The following is a 17,392-nucleotide window of genomic DNA, read 5'->3' on the forward strand; positions in this document are numbered from 1 at the left end:
TACCTAGTACAAAGAAAGATGGCAGTGGTTGTTGGAGGCCAATCATCTCAGCCCCAGGACATTGTTGCAAGAGTTCCTCAGGGCAGTGTCCTAGGCCCAACCATCTTCAGCTGCTTCATCAATGACATTCCCTCCATCATAAAGTCAGAAATGGGTATGTTCGCTGATGATTTCACAGTGTTCAGTTCCATTCACAACCCCTCAGATAACGAAGCAGTCCGTGCCAGCATGCAGCAAGACCTGGACAACATCCAGGCTTGGGCTGATAAGTGGAAAATAATATTTGCGCCGGTCAAGTGCCAGGCAATGACCATCTCCAACAAGAGAGAGACTAACCACCTCCCCTTGACATTCAACGGCATTACCATCGCCGAATCCCCCACCATCAACATCCTGGGAGTCACCATTGACCAGAAACTTAACTGGACCAGCCATATAAATACTGTGGCTACAAGAGCAGGTCAGAGGCTGGGTATTCTGCGACGAGTGACTCACCTCCTGACTCCCCAAAGCCTTTCCACCATCCACAAGGCACAAGTCAGCAGTGTGATGGAATACTCTCCACTTGCCTGGATGAGTGCAGCTCCAACAACACTCAAGAAGCTCGACACCATCCAGGACAAAGCAGCCCGTTTGATTGGCACCCCATCCACCACCCTAAACTTTCACTCCCTTCACCACTGGCGCACTGTGGCTACAGTGTGTACCATCCACAGGATGCACTGCAGCAACTCACCAAGGCTTCTTCGACAGCACCTCCCAAACCCGCGAACTCTACCACCTAGAAGGACAAGAGCAGCAGGCACTTGGGAACAACACCACCTGCACGATCCCCTCCAAGTCGTTGCTTCATCGTCGCTGGATCAAAATCCTGGAACTCTCTACCTAACAGCACTGTGGGAGAACCTTCACCACACGGACTGCAGCGATTCAAGAAGGCGGCTCATCACCACCTTCTCAAGGGCAATTAGGGATGGGCAATAAATGCGACGCCCACATCTCGTGAACGAATAAAAAAAAGTTACATGAACAATAGATGAATAATTTCAATTATTATAAATGCAGTCCAGGAGAGAATGGAACAAAAACTGGACCCAGAATTGGAAAGTAGAGCAGAGTTGGTTCCTGATAATGGAAAGTGAATAAGAGGCTAAGCCTAGGCCTACAGAGTGAAGCAGAAGCTGGGCTCAAGACGTTCAGATTGAGCAGAAAAAGAATGCTAAGCCTTTGCATGTGACTACATTCAGAGGAAAGGAAAGGTTAAAGTCTTGCAATGTAGAGAGGCCGAGCGGGCTGGGGTCTTGACATGTGGCCATCCTTGCAGAAGAGGGGACATCCTAGTCACACAGAGTGGCTGAGTGGGTCAGGGAAAAAGCATTAAAAATAGCGAAGAGCACTAAAAATAATTTAAAGATAGAAAACTGAAAATAAAAAGGAATTTAAATAAGAGAATAGATTTTTAAAAATGGTAATATAGGCAGAAAGTAAAAATAAAAAATGGCTGATGCTTGTTCTTGTGGAATTGGTTGTTGGAATGAGGTTGGAGTGGTGACTATGGGATCACATGGTTAGCATGGACCAATCAGCAATGTTGGCAGTACTTTTATAATATATAGTTAGACAGAATTTTTTTTATTTGTAGTGGGAATAGATTTGTATCATGTCAGATTTAAGAGTTTATATTTGAAGGTTGTTACGACTGCAAATATTCTTTACCATATTTCTCCACCTATGGGCCCCAAATGAGAGATTAGCGTCGAGCAGAGAAGAACGGTTGGAAGGTCAGCACCTCATCATGATAGGTGCAGAGGGGAGATACCAGTTGAATGGTCTTCTCTTTAAACAATGTTGAACTGTCATTGTACATTAAATCCCCAATAACATAATCAACTGCTGAGAGGATATACATACTCAAGTACTTGCATGTGTGTTGTGACTGAACTTTAGCTCCCCTTATTGTTAAGGCAACTATATCACTGCATGCTTAGTTGTGACAGTTGAATAAAATACCTCCCTCAGCATCCCAATAAGCTTGCTTGACAAATGTCATACAAAATAGCTTGAACTTGGAAAAGATTTCAGAGCGTTAAGCAGAATGAAAAGTAGCTTTGATATAGTGCAATTCAACTGCTATTCTAATTTTAGTGTAGTTCTCAAGCACAACTGCTACAGAACATTATGCAGCAGTGTACAGAGATTCATATGAATCGAGGCCTATTTTAACTTTACTAGCAACATCATGTAATTCAGAGAAAATTGGAAGTTAACATTGACATTGAAATTATAGCAAAAGTGAAAATATTTCTGCCACGAGCATAATCCTCATGCTCTAGTAATAACCCTATCCACACTTTTGCAACCTCTAGATTCAATTCCTCCAATATCCTCCCCCTCCTGGTCTCACATCCTCCACCCTCCATAAACTCCAACTTGTTCAAAACTCAGCTGCCCATACCCTGTCCTGTATTAAGTTCTACTTGCTCAATGCTCCCATCCTTGCTGACTGACATTAGCTCCCTGTCCCCCATAGCACTGAATGCTGTAGTGCTATTTAAATACCCCATATTAAAATCCTAATTTTCAAATCCCTCCATGGCCTTGCCTCCAAACTGTCGCTGAAACATCGCCCAGCCTTACATCCCCACCTGCACCTTTCCATCTTCAAAATCTGGCCTTTTAAGCATTCTCTGCCTCCTTCCCCCAACCCCGCTAACAGCCTCTGTGGAAATCCCTCTGCCTTTCCACTTCTCTCTCCACCTTTCAAAACCTTCTCAAAACCCATCTTTTCAATCAAGCTTTTGTCCACCTCGCGCACCATGCTCACTGTATGCTTTTTTTTTACTTCCTTTTATATATTTTTTTACTACCCTTTGTAAAATGCTTCGGGATGTTTTCTTATGATAAGGCTCTACACAACTGCAAGCTATTGGTGTTAAGTGGTTTTCCGAAAGGCTGCAGCAACCTGATTAAACTGTTTCAATAGTGTACTCAAATTACAGTATAAAGAACACCACTAGTCTCGGCTTTTTGCCTCATTTGCAAACGGTTCACTATAATTGTTCTTGAAGAAGTATGTTGCACCCAAATAATTACACCATGAACCAGATACATTCAGTAAGGGGATTATGGAGTTCTGCAACTCTGAAGCTGGAATGCTGTAGTGCTAAAGTTCAAGATTTTCACATTTTCTGCACATCAGAAAAATAATTAACCAAATTCAGCTATCTTAAAAATGGTATGCCTTCCAGGTTTAAAATGAAATCAAAGTAATGGGTTCACTAAATGAGCCAAATTTTGTTAGGATTACATTTCCTATAAATCTCTGCTTTTTCCCCCACTAATTATTTGCATCCCTCGCATGACTATTGCATTTTTTTTCATTGTGGTGTTATTTTAAAAAGGAAACTGTATTAGACTATATTAGAAATCTTACATCTGCGCACACTTCCTGTACAAAAAAATTCACATTATAAATCCCCAGGTCCACATTTAGAATGGAAACTGCCTACGTAAACTTGTCATACTGCCATTGCACCCTCCCACTATCTTTGGCAATTCTTTCTCGGAGCAATCGGTAGAATTTCACTTTATAAATAAAGCAAGTTAAATAATTGCCGTTCTTAGAGGCTGGGACACTAACACACTGCACTACATCAAGGTAAGTCTGCTCCATTACAATTCCATATGACTACTCAATATTAGTCAAAACTCCGGAAAGGGGCGATTGTCCCACACTGGTCTTGTACAACTTTTGGCGGCAAGCTCAAAAGTGCTATAGGCAGAGGTCTGAGAACATGTCATCTGCCCACTCCACAGTGTGAAGTGCCAAGAAGGTCCCAAAAGAGAAAATACATAATTTGAAAAATTAGAAAGGAAAGAAACACATTTCAAAACTAAACTAGAATTATTTACAAAATGCTGTCAAACAGACAAAAGCACATTTAAACACAACCTCACAACAAGCGGTAGTCAACATTACTCGAGAGCAGACATTCGATTACCATGTTTGGCATTAGGTAAGACAAGTTTTGCAGGAGAACTGATGCCACCAATGGCTTCCTGCTTCTGGTTGATGGTGGAGATAAAACTGCTAAACGTTGGAAACTGGACTTTGGGTCCTCTTTCACCTCCCTGCAATGAGACAACCAGAAGTAGACTATTAAAAACCGTTAAAAAAAAATTAGTCTGTAACAATTATTACAGCAATTCATTAATAATTGATAACATTTATGGCTGGTCAAAATTCTTTCAAGTTACACAAACAGCTAAGCCCCACTTTAAGTATAAAAGTCTTTCACAGGCTCAGAATTTGCTGGAGCGGGGTATCTCATGGCCTGCTCTGTTACACTTGTTCCTGCACCCTTCAGTTCAAAAATGTTTTGTCCACAAAGTTGCTGGAAGTGCAAGTCGATAACGGCGCAGTGAGGGAAACAGGGCATCTGGGACCTTGGTGAACAACGGGATAAACAGTGAATCTCCTTAACAAAGCTCCTTCGACAGCACCTCCCAAACCCGCGACCTCTACCACCTAGAAGGACAAGAGCAGCAGGTACATGGGAACAACACCACCTGCACGTTCCCCTCCAAGTCACACACCATCCCGACTTGGAAATATATCGCCGTTCCTTCATTGTCGCTGGGTCAAAATCCTGGAACTCCCTTCCTAACAGCACTGTGGGAGAACCGTCACCACACGGACTGCAGCGGTTCAAGAAAGCGGCTCACCATCACCTTCTCAAGGGCAATTAGGGATGGGCAATAAATGCTGGCCTTGCCAGCGACGCCCACATCCCGTGAACGAATAAAAAAAACAAAAAAAAAACAAATGAGATTTAAGGATTGAGAAATAAACAGAGGAAGGACGGAGAAGGAGGGTGAATTAGAGTGGGTGAATTCAAAGTCAAATCAGGTACAGGAAGAGAAATAAAGGGAGGGAAAAGACAGATTGGATTAAGAGAGAGAAAAAGGAGACAGAAAGGAAAACTTTTTTTTAAATTAAAAAATTTTAATTTTTTAAATCTCCAACAACAATTCACTACCTGAAGGAATGAGACTCCACACAATTTTTAAATTGTTTTAATTGTTCATTTTCTGGGCAAGAGAGATTGATTGGCAATCAATAACAATTATCACATTGTTAAAAGGGTATTTAAGCTATTAATTATTAGACTTAAACTGTGGTGAGTTTAATGGGCAACTAATGTGCAAATGCAGCAACTTCATGAAAATCACGGGAAGGGTAAGGATGAGATGCCGTTTTACGCGAAGCTAACAGCGGAGCTGCACAAATTGGCCACTAATTTGTGGCGATTCACAATTCATGGGGTATCTCTTCATCTCCACAAGTTACTGACCGATTTGCACATTAATAACGGCGTGCGTCTTTCACACACCGTTATTTTTTCAGCAAATTCTGGGCCATTGTGGATCATCTGAGGATACAAACAATTTTTAAAAATTTAGAATACATATTGAAATATAAAGAAATCTAGTACAAAATACAATATGATTACATTACGTCAGTTAATCACAACCATATTATCACACTGATTATACTGTCTGTGGACATTCATTAGCACTATTTTAACTACTGTTATATCAAACAGCTCACGATAAACAAGTCTCTGATGCACTTTATTTCTTACGTTTTTATTTTCTTTAACTCCTGATTTCTTGTGATATCCATCATTGCCTGACTCACAGGTCCCTACTAGCAGACTGTAAAAAATCTCCAGCTCTTCTGAATATTCAGCAATGGCAATTCTAAGCAATTAAAATATATATATTTTTGCCCATTAAACTATAATATATAGAACTATAATCCAAACTAAGGGTTCACAGAAACTTCACAAACTGCAGGAGTCTTTTTTTCCCCACCATGTAACCTCTTGGGTACCGAGATGGTCCGCTGAAGAATCTGCAAGAATGTTCCAGTATTTGCAACAGTTTTTAAATTCAGAAACCAACAAGAAAGGCAATGCCTATCAACAAAGTACCATCAAGGTTGAAAACAGTGAGAAAGAATACCAGATAAGTAAGGTGGTCATGGCTTGTTTACACCTAACTAGGGCTTTGAAAGCCTGCAGACAATGGGAGGAAGAGTCAGAATAGGTGACTGTACAACTAGTCTGGATTTCAACACAATCAGGATGCAAAGATGCGACAAGAGTATGTAGGACGGTGTATTCAGAGACTTGAAAGAACAAGAAAAAATGACCAGTCATTTCAATGCAAATATCTATATAACTGCATGTCTCACATCTAGGCCACATCTATCACAAGGTACAAGTCAGGGGTGTGATGGAATATTCTCCACCCACAGCGGCAACAATACTCAAGAAGCTCAATACCAACCAGGACAAAGCAGTCCACTTGATCGGCAGCCCAACCACCACTGGCGAGCCGTGGCTGCAGTGTGTACTACCTGTAGGATGCATTGCAGCAACTCGCCAAAGCTTCTTCGACAGCACCTCCCAAACCCGCGACCTCCACCACTTAGATGGACAAGGGCAGCAGGTGCATGGGAATATCACCACCTCCAAGTTACACACCATCCTGACTTGGGCATATTATTGGCCATTCATTCATCGGCGCTGGGTCAAAATGCTGGAACTCCCTCCCTAACAGCATTGTGGGAGGACCCACACCAGTTCAAGCAGGTGGCGGCTCACCACCATCTTCTCAAGGGCAACTCGGGATGGGCAATAAACGTTGGCCTTACCAGCAATGCTCACATCCTGAGAACGCATTTTTAAAAAAAATTAAAAGTCTATGCTCCATTTCAGTTTGCATGTGTGAGTCATAGAACAGTAACCATTCATGGAGCTCGTCAGGACTTGCCCTTCATAAGCCCTGCTCCAACCTGCTTCTGTCCAGCGATGGAAAAAACGTAATATAGTACTAGAAGGCAGATAGTACTACCAGGGCAAATATTATTAGGATGGGTAAATACTTTGAAGATAACAAACTCTTTTTTAATAAAATCAAGAGCAAAACAATGGGTTTTGAACTATAGCTGGGGTAATTTTGAAAAGGAAAAAAAACAATGACAATATATGCAAGAGTTTGTATAATATATAATATAATAATAGTGCATACATGTTATAATGCAACATGTTATAGGGTTTCCAACCATCCTGGATTACCCGGGAGTCTCCCGGAATGGACAATCGATTTCCCGGTTGCTGCTGGCGACCTGGGAGAAAAGCAATCCCACATTCCGGTTTGCACCAGCCTGCCTCAGACAGCCTGAACTTTAGCCATGTGTGAAATCGCCCAAACTTTAGCGATGTGTAAAATCGCCTGAATTTTAGCCATGTGTAAACTCTATTGAATGTTCACGTGACTGCACTTTCAAAAGGTAAGGTGCAGCAATCCCTCTAACTTCATTTGGATGCAGTAATACAATCTCAATGCTGCTAATGCATATTTATTATGTTTGTTGTGCCTTATTTACCTTCTGAAATTCCATCCATTTTAAAATCCAGCAGGTTTTATACACAGAGGAAAACAAAAGCTTCTTTTATATTGATCTTTGACTGCTGGCTTGTGTAGCCCTGCTGTGATCTCCTGCAGACAATGGTCGGATAGACAGTAAAACTGGCAGATTTTGGTAGACTTGTGGCCAGGAAGATGCAATTTTTTTCCCTTAACCTTAGTGCCTGTGGCCAGTAAAAGCCCTGCACCACCGGCAGTGTGATCTTCATAGATTTGAAGCACAACTCCCAACCTACACCCCGCAAATGCAATAAACACATTAGCAGATGCCTGCCCATCTCATGAGGATACCATGACGTAATGGGCTGACATCATGCCACAATCACATTGTGCCTGGGCAGTGGCCAATTTGTCAAGACCAACCTATGCATTCACAACCCTTGGAACACAATTTGCTATCGGTCTCCCTGCGACTTGTAAATCTGAGAGATCAGTTATCAAGCAATATTTGCAGACTGCGGCAAATATCATGTGACCGAATTTCCAGGATATGTCTAACTAGAGTTGGCATCCCTAGTTATATATTATTAAGTTATATAAAAGATAATCAACAGGGTTAAATATTGAATACATATTGCCGCAAGAACAAAAAGTTTTTCTGTAACTCTCACACTTTTATTGCGGCTGTGGCTGGGAGCGGTGGATTTTAAGAAGATTGCTGTACTTCACCTGTGACTGACATCAGAAAGCGATTTCAGAAGCAATGCCGAAAAAGTCACCCAAAGAGGCAAATTCACATTGCTTCAAGAACTACCCTACTTTTCTCAATTACAGTATCTATCAGTGCGAGAAATAAGTATAAATAACATTCGTATTGCATTAAACCTTCAAAAATGTGGGTTCGGATTTGATCAGCCTGAAGAACAACATTTAGAATTGATATAGTAACTGCATTATAATGCCCGGGAGCAATGTTGCCTCTTTTAAACGCGTTCCTGCTATGATTCCTGTATACCAGGAACAATCTTTGTTACTGTGGCGATCTCAGTGGGCTTTAATTCAGCAAACCCGATCTCGCCATCAATTTTAATGGGGGCGGAACTATGAGAATTATCTGTTCAGGCGAGGGAAACGATGGAGCAGCATAAAGGTCTCAGGAAATAATGGAGTGGCGTAAGTAATGGTTGAAGTTACTTACGCCATAATTTCCTGGGAATTTTGCGCCGCACATCAGGCTCTGCGATGTTGACGCGCCATTACAATGGCACAAATCTCCAGGGAATTCCGGGCCATTACTTCCCAATGTCATACTCCTTCTCATTTAATGTAATCTAAGGTAAAGGTGGGTTGATTGATTTAAGAGGTAATTTTTTTGTTTCTCTGGCAGTGCTAATGGTGAAAAATTTTATTCTAACAAGCATGGGGTAGCTTGAAGAGCGTATTAGCTTTCATACACTGGCAAAAGTAGCTTTCCCACAATGTTGACTACGTTCTCAAATGGAAGAAGTGAAATAGGTGAAGGGGAAAAATTGCAAGAAAGGATGTTTTAAATAGGATTCTGGAAAGCTAAATCAACATATTGTGTCATAGCTACAAAGGATACTTATCAAACAGTTCACAAAAGAGACAGCAGCAATGACGCAAGTTAAAGTACTTCATGTTGCCAGCTTCTCATATCCCTAAGACAACAGTGGATGAAGTATCTTATTAACAAAGCCATACCTCACTCTCAGACAGTCTAACAAAAATATCTGTGCTCCATGTGTCAGTGCATGCTGTGAGATAGGATGTTTACAAGGTGCCACCTTTTATTCAGCAGGTTTTGACACATTCGTATTTATTTTTCAAATAAATCTGAAAGAACACAAAACAGAGGATGGCCTAGAAATTGAATCACACTGTTCCTGTCTTTTAGGCATGAAACAAGCAACTAAGGGTTCAATATGGCAGGTGGCCAGTGCCAGAAGTGTGTTGCCCACCATATTGGGTTCAATATGGCAGGGAGCGTGCCAGAACTACTCAAGAAGCTCGTTATAATATTAAAATAAGAGTCCGAAGCTGGTTGCAGGATCTTTTTGTGAAATTGGTCTGCCCCAACACGTGATTCTTGATAAACTCATTCAGCAACTTATGGCGCCAAAAGTCAGCATGGACCCTGCAGGAACGCTACTTAAAGAGCTCATCCCCTCCATACAGATTAGTTGCTGGTTTGTCCTGATAGGCTGCTAATCCATCTCTGGGCCTTTTTTTGGTTATTTTCTCCATTCCACTATTGACTTTGAGAGTTCTCGGAACAACTTTGTGCTGCTGCTGGACTGCTTGTCTGCCTTGAACACATTTTGTTTCATTCATGGGCGTTCTGATAGGTCTACCTTTGAGGAGGAGGGGCAGCACTAAAGAAAACAGCAACGAATAAAAGCAGCTGGGAGAAGAGGGTGGAGGAGACCACTGTGGAGGCCCTACCTACAGCGACTCTTCAGGGAATACTTTTCATACTTCAACCTGACCAAGAAACATTGCGTGAGGGGCCTGGCTTCACGAAGGAGGCTGTAACGGAGAAGCAGTAGGAGGAAGAGCAGTGAGAAGAGGAGAAAGAACAGGAGCAACATCGACCACCAGTCCCCCTAACTGCCAGAGCTCTTAGAGAACAACTAATACAAGAGCGCTTCACCTGAAAAATCCCTCCCCTACCCAATACACCAACAGTCCCACCATCCTTAAAACTGCTGTCCTCTCCACAACCATCTGATTGACTTCCTGCAGTTCAGCCTCATGGGTCCTGCCCTCACCTCACTACAAATATTAACACCAACACCAAATCCAGAACAAAAAACTTTACTCCAACACATCAATTCATATTTGTATAACAGTTAACTTGCAGAATTAAGAATCACCCTGTGAAAACCCCTTAGTACTTGTCTTCTGTGCTTATTTATCAATGCTAGTGCTCCTACAAAGTGTATCCCCAGTGGTTACAGCTTGGGAGGGGGAAGGCTGTTGATCTTTCATTGAGCATACTTCAGATGGCTGTGTTGGGCCATCCCAAGCAGCTCTGGGCCTTGCAGACTGCATCTCAGCAGGGGCAGGGGCTGGCTGGCCCAGCTGGCTGTGTTGGACTAACAAGGGCACAGGTTGGGGGGGGCGGTGGGGAGCAAGCATGCTGTCATCCTGACAGAAGGCAGCAGGTGCCTCTCCCATAGAGCCAATGCCCCTCTCCTGTGGAATGGCCCAACACTCCTATGGTTCTGCATGAGAACAGAGTGAAGGAGTGATGTGAACAGTCTGGAAGCTCCAGTCAACGCTGACCCCAGAGCCAAAATGGCAGCAGTATGAGCTGCCACGGAGGCAGTCACAGCCGTCAACTGAGGCTCCATTTTGGTGGGACCCACTGACGTGTTCATGGAACTGACCACTCGCTCCATGATTGACAGAATGCTCTCCATGCTCTGCGCGAGTCCCTGACACAAGTTGGAACAAGACTACTCCATGCTCTCAGCCATTGTGTGCAAATATGCGTGCAGGCGGCCCCGCTTAGCAATTCCTAATATATGCCCATCAGCCATCGTCAGTATTCTGGGTCCTCGAATAGAGTATATGAGTAGATCTGTTCCGGACCCCATGAAATCTCATGGCAGCAGGTCAAACATGGGAAAGGAAATCTCCTGCTGATTACCACCTACCGCCCTCCCTCAGCTGATGAATCAGTCCTCCTCCATGTTGAGCACCACTTGGAGGAAGCACTGAGGGTAGCAAGGCCACAGAATGTACTCTGGGTGGGGGACTTCAATGTCCATCACCAAGAGTGGCTCGGTAGCACCACTACTGACAGAGCTGGCCGAGTCCTGAAGGACATAGGTGCCAGACTGGACCTGTGGCAGGTGGTGAGCGAACCAACACGAGGGAAAAACTTACTTGACCTCGTTCTCGCCAATCTACCTGTCGCAAATGCATCTGTCCATGACAGTATTGGCAGGAGTGACCACCGCACAGTCCTCGTGGAGACGAAGTCCCGTCTTCGCACCGAGGATACCATCCAACGTGTTGTGTGGCACTACCATCGTGCTAAATGGGATAGATTCAGAACAGATCTAACAGCTCAAAACTGGGCATTCATGAGGTGCTGTGGGCCATCAGCAGCAGCAGCAGAATTGTATTCCAGCACAATCTGTAATCTCATGGCCCGGCATATTCCTCACTCTACCATTACCAACAAGCCAGGGGATCAACCCTGGTTCAAAGTGGAGTGTAGAAGAGCATGCCAGAAGCAGCACCAGGCATACCTAAAAATGAGGTGCCAACTTGGTGAAGCTACAACTCAGGACTACGTGCATGCTAAACAGCGGAAGCAACTATAGACAGCAGTGCTATAGACAGAGCTAAGTGATTCCACAACCAATGGATCAGATCAAAGCTCTGCAGTCCTGCCACATCCAGTCGTGAATGGTGGTGGACAATTAAACAACTAACGGGAGGAGGAGGCTCTGCAAACATCCCCATCCTCAATGATGGCAGAGCCCAGCACGTGAGTGCAAAAGATAAGGCTGAAGCGTTTGCAACCATCTTCAGCCAGAGGTGCCGAGTGGATGATCCATCTCGGCCTCCTCCCAATATCCACACCATCACAGAAGCCAGTCTTCAGTCAATTCGATTCACTCCACGTGATATCAAGAAATGGCTGAGTGCACTGGATACAGCAAAGGCTATGGGCCCGACAACATCCTGGCTGTAGTGCTGAAGACTTGTGCTCCAGAACTAGCTTGCGCCTCTAGCCAAGCTGTTCCAGTACAACTACAACACTGGCATCTACCCGACAATGTGGAAAATTGCCCAGGTATGTCCTGTCCACAAAAAGCAGGACAAATCCAATCCGGCCAATTACCGCCCCATCAGTCTACTCTCAATCGTCAGCAAAGTGATGGAAGGTGTCATCGACAGTGCTATCAAACAGCACTTACTCACCAATAACCGGCTCACTGATGCTCAGTTTGGATTCCGCCAGGACCATTCGGCTCCAGACCTCATTACAGCCTTGGTCCAAACATGGACAAAAGAGCTGAATTCCAGAGGTGAGGTGAGAGTGACTGCCCTTGACATCAAGGCAGCATTTGACAGAGTGTGGCACCAAGGAGCCCTAGTAAAATTGAAGTCAATGGGAATCAGGGGGAAAACTCTCCAGTGGCTGGGGTCATACTTAGCACAAAGGAAGATGGTAGCGGTTGTTGGAGGCCAATCATCTCAGCCCCAGGACATTGCTGCAGGAGTTCCACAGGGCAGTGTCCAAGGCCCAACCATCTTCAGCTGCTTCATCAATGATGTTCCCTCCATCATAAGGTCAGAAATGGGGATGGTCGCTGATGATTGCACAGTGTTCAGTTCCATTCGCAACCCCTCAGATAATGAAGCAGTCCATGCCCGCATGCAGCACAACCTGGACAGCATCCAGGCTTGGGCTGATATGTGGCAAGTAACATTCGCGCCAGACAAGTGCCAGGCAATGACCATCTCCAACAAGAGAATGTCTAACCACCACCCCTTGACATTCAATGGCATTACCGTCACCGAATTCCCCAACATCAACATCCTGGGGGTCACCATTGACCCAAAACTTAACTGGACCAGCCATATAAATACTGTGGCTACAAGAGCAGGTCAGAGGCTGGGTATTCTGCGGCGAGTGGCTCACTTCCTGACTCCCCAAAGCCTTTCCATCATCTACAAGGCACAAGTCTGGAGTGTGATGGAATACTCTCCACTTGCCTGGATGAGTGCAGCTCCAACAACACAAGAAGCTCGACACCATCCAGGACAAAGCAGCCCGCTTGATTGGCACCCCATCCACCACCCTAAACATTCACTCCCATCACCACCGGCGCACTGTGGCTGCAGTGTGTACCATCCACAGGATGCACTGCAGCAGCTCGCCAAGGCTTCTTCGACAGCACCTCTCAAACTCGCGACCTCTACCACCTGGAAGGACAAGGGCAGCAGGCACATGGGAACAACACCACCTGCACGTTCCCCTCCAAGTCACACACCATCCCGACTTGGAAATATATCGCCGTTCCTTCATCATCGCTGGGTCAAAATCCTGGAACTCCCTTCCTAACAGCACTGTGGGAGAACCTTCACCACACGGACTGCAGCGGTTCAAGGCAGCGGCTCACCACCACCTTCTCAAGGGCAATTAGGGATGGGCAATAAATGCTGGCCTCGCCAGCGACACCCACATCCCATGAACGAATAAATAAAAACCTCTGCAATAGAGCTAGTGTACGACCGCGCCCTCTGGCGAGATGGCACTTCTGCTGTCCTAGTCCCCCTGCCCTAGCTCCTGCAAACTTGTGCTCAACGATTCACCACGAGAAGACCCCTCCTCTAACCTACCCTCTAAGGTAGGTGTGGTGTCAGGCTCCGAGCTGCTGCTTGCTATGGTCAGATTGAGTGACGCGGTATCTTCAGGAAAAATAAGCCTCCTCTTCCTGCAGTGGTACAGGGGCTTGTTACTTTCCGCACTTGAAATGTAAAAGAGACAAGGATTGGCTTTTAGTGTGAAGGGAAAGCAGAGAGAGAGAGAGAGAGAGAGAGGAGTGGCTGTTGAAAACAGCTGCAATTGTCATGTCGAGCGTGCAGGGTGAGATAGAAGTGAGAAAGCAAAAAGAGAGTAAGATGTGGAGACCTTGCACGATGTCTCCTCCAGCATTGCCACTCGCCAAGGCCGTGACTCGCCGCCTGCCCATGGTGTCCAGGACTTCCTCTTCGATTGGCGACAGGGTGTGCAGGTGGCCTCTGGCTTCTCCAGTCGCTGTCTGTTTCCTCATGTTGTACGTGACATTCTCCAGCAAGAAAGAAGGGATTGTGTTAGTGGCAGCCATATGAGCCGTTATGAGAATATGCCTGCCATGGCTGAATAATGTGGATGTCGTATGCAAGATATGAGATGTGGGGAAGTGAAGGTTGCAATAGTGCTGAGAGTAGGAGGTGCACAGTGTGAGAGTAGAAGAAGAAGGAGGTGGAGTGAAATGTAGTGCAGTGATTGTAGGAGAGTGAAGGCAACGGGGGAGAGGGGTGTTGTGAGTAGAGAGGTTGCAGATGGTATAGGTGCGAGGAGATAGTAATTGAGGTGAGAGGAAGGAGTCTTATCTTTACAACCCTGGTGAGATCATTGAACTTTTTACAGCATTGAAGCCATGTCCAGAGAGTTAAACTCCTTGCATTCATCTCTTTAGATAGCTCTTTCCACTGTCTGAGGTCTTGCCTCGAGGGCTTTCTGCCCCCGGAGGGGAACATCATCTCCTTCTCTTGCCAACAGCCTTGACCATAGCCTCAAATGCTGCATTGCCTTTTTACCCGTTTCCTGCTCTCTGCAGCCACAGTGGACCTCCCCTTTAAGAGGTGCTGGCTGCCTCTAAGTGGCGTTCGAGACATCCCCCACTTCCTTTGCCCTACGACTGAGTCGTCTAGGCCATAAGTTCTGGAATTCCCTCCCTAAACTTCTCCGCCTCTCTACCTCTCGCTCCTCCTTTAAGATGATCCTTAAAAACTATCACTTTGACCAAGCTTTTGGTCACCTGTCATATTGCTCTTTGGCTTGTTGTCAAATTTTGCCCGATTCAGCTCCTATGGAGTGCCTTGGGCCATTAAAGGCGCTATATAAATGCAAATTGTTGTGTTAAATTGTAGCCCAAAAGTGAACTTTCTGTGTAACTTCCGTGATTAACTTGCGTTAAAAATTAACCTCCAGAAAAATTTACGATTGACAGAACTATAAAATCAGCTGAAGTTCACGTTATATTACTACAATACAATATTTTAGTTGTCTGTTGCAAACATGATCACAATTGGAAAATTTAAACATGCACCTTCCTCTTAGCTTTTTAGAAACATTCCTTTTTCCAGTTCTAAAATTAAGTTCATCTTCCAGAGACAAATGGACAAATATTTCAGCATACCTATTCATTAAAAACTCACAATTAGAAGTTTTCAACATCAGTAAAATATTACACAAGCTGATATTTGCAGATTAAATAATCCATTTTTAAAATACTGTTTTGTAATGAAAATATCCAAATAGACATGTAGAACTTTATCACTACACTCACATGTTATACCATCAATCAACAGTTAACATTTACAGAGTTGCAGATTTTAAGCATAATTGATCAAACACTGGCTAACAAGTTCCAAATGAATTCCTCAGGTATATTTGACAGCTAGTTGAAGAAGCCAAATCATAATTGGGGGATCATAGTAGGTACAGCACAGGAGGAGGCCATTCGGCCCATTGTGCCTCTGCCAGCTTTTTGAAAGAGCTATTCAATTAGTCCCATTCCCCTGCTCTTTCCCCATAGCCCTGTAAATGTTTTCCCTCCATGTATTCATCCAATTCCCTTTTGGAAGTTACTATTGAATCTGCTTCCACCACCCTTTTAGGCAGTGCATTCCAGATCATTACAACTCGCTGCGTAAAAAAATGTTTCCTCATGTCGCCTCTTGTTCTTTTGCTGATCATCTTAAATCTGTGTCCTCTGGTTACTGACCCTTCTGCCACTGGAAACAGTTTCTCTTTATTTACTCTATCAAAACCCTTCATGATTTTGAACACCTCTATCAAATCTCCCCTTAACCTTCTCTGCTCTAAAAGGAGAACAACCCCAGCTTTTCCAGTCTCTCCACATAACTGAAGACCCTCATCTCTGGTACCATTCTACTAAATCTCTTCTGCACCCTCTCGAGGGCCTGGATATCCTTCCTAAAGTGTGGTACCCATTATTGAACACAATACTCCAGCTGAGCCCTAACCATTGTTTTATAAAGGTTTAGCATAACTTCCTTGCTTTTGTACTTCATGCCTCTATTAATAAAGCCCAGGATCCCATATGCTTTTTTTTAAAAAAACAACCTTCTCAACTTGTCCTGCCACCTTCAAAGATTTGTCTATGTGCACCCCCATGTGTCTCTGCTCCTGCACCCTCTTTAAAATTGTACCATTTAGTTTATATTGCCTCTCCTCATTCTTCCTACCAAAATGTATCACTTCACACTTCTCTGCGTTAAATTTCATCAGCCATGCGTCTGCCCGTTTCACCTGTCTATGGCCTCCTGAACTCTGTTACTATCCTCCACATCGTTCACTACATTTCCAACTTTTCTGTCATCTGCAAACTTTGAAATTATACCCACTATACACAAGTCCAGATCATTAATATATATATCAAAAAAGGCAGTGGTCCTAACACTGACCCCTGGGGAACGCCACTGTATACTTCCCTCCAGTCTGAAAAACAACCGTTCACCACTACTCTCTGCTTTCTGTCCCTTAGCCAATTTTGTATCCACGCTGCCACTGTCCCTTTAATCCCATGGGCTTTAATTTTACTAACAAATCTATTATGTGGTACTTTATCAAATGCCTTTTGAAAATCCATACACACATCAATCACACTTCCCTCATCAACCCTCTCCGTTACTTCATCAAAGAACTCGATTAAGTTAGTCAAACACGATTTTCCTTTAACAAATCTATGCTGACTTTCAGCACATACTTTTCCAAGTGCCGAATAATTTTGTCCTGGATTACTGTCTCTGAAAGTTTCTCCACCACCAACGTTAGGCTGACTGGCCTGTAATTGCTAGGTTTATCCCTCTCCCCTTTTATGAACAGGAGTGTGACATTTGCCCCTCCAGTCCACTGGCACCGTGTCCATATCTAAGGAGGATTGGAAGATTGTAGCCGGAGCCTCTGCAATTTCCACCCTTACTTCCCTCACTAACCTAGAATGCATCCCATCTGAACCGGGTGACTTTTCTACTTTGAGTATTGCCAATTTTTTAAGTACCTCCTCTTTATTTATTATTATCCTATCCAGTATTGCTACTACCTCCTCCTTTACTGCTGCAATGGCAGCATCCTCTTCTCTAGTGAAGACGAATGTGAAGTATTCATTTAGTACCTCAG

General features: G+C 44.1%; 1 protein-coding gene across 1 annotated transcript in view; it reads right to left on the bottom strand.

Moving 5' to 3' along the window:
- The window catches only part of hectd2 (HECT domain containing 2), a 109,002-nt gene that overhangs the window by 89,714 nt on the left and 1,896 nt on the right, over positions 1-17,392 (bottom strand). Inside the window, exon 3 of the mRNA XM_068002479.1 lies at positions 4,002-4,131. Coding sequence (XP_067858580.1) covers positions 4,002-4,131 — 130 coding nt within the window. The remainder of the gene's footprint in view (positions 1-4,001; positions 4,132-17,392) is intronic.

The sequence above is a fragment of the Heptranchias perlo genome, chromosome 21 (assembly GCF_035084215.1).
Source record: "Heptranchias perlo isolate sHepPer1 chromosome 21, sHepPer1.hap1, whole genome shotgun sequence".
In the NCBI taxonomy this organism is placed as follows: domain Eukaryota; kingdom Metazoa; phylum Chordata; class Chondrichthyes; order Hexanchiformes; family Hexanchidae; genus Heptranchias; species Heptranchias perlo.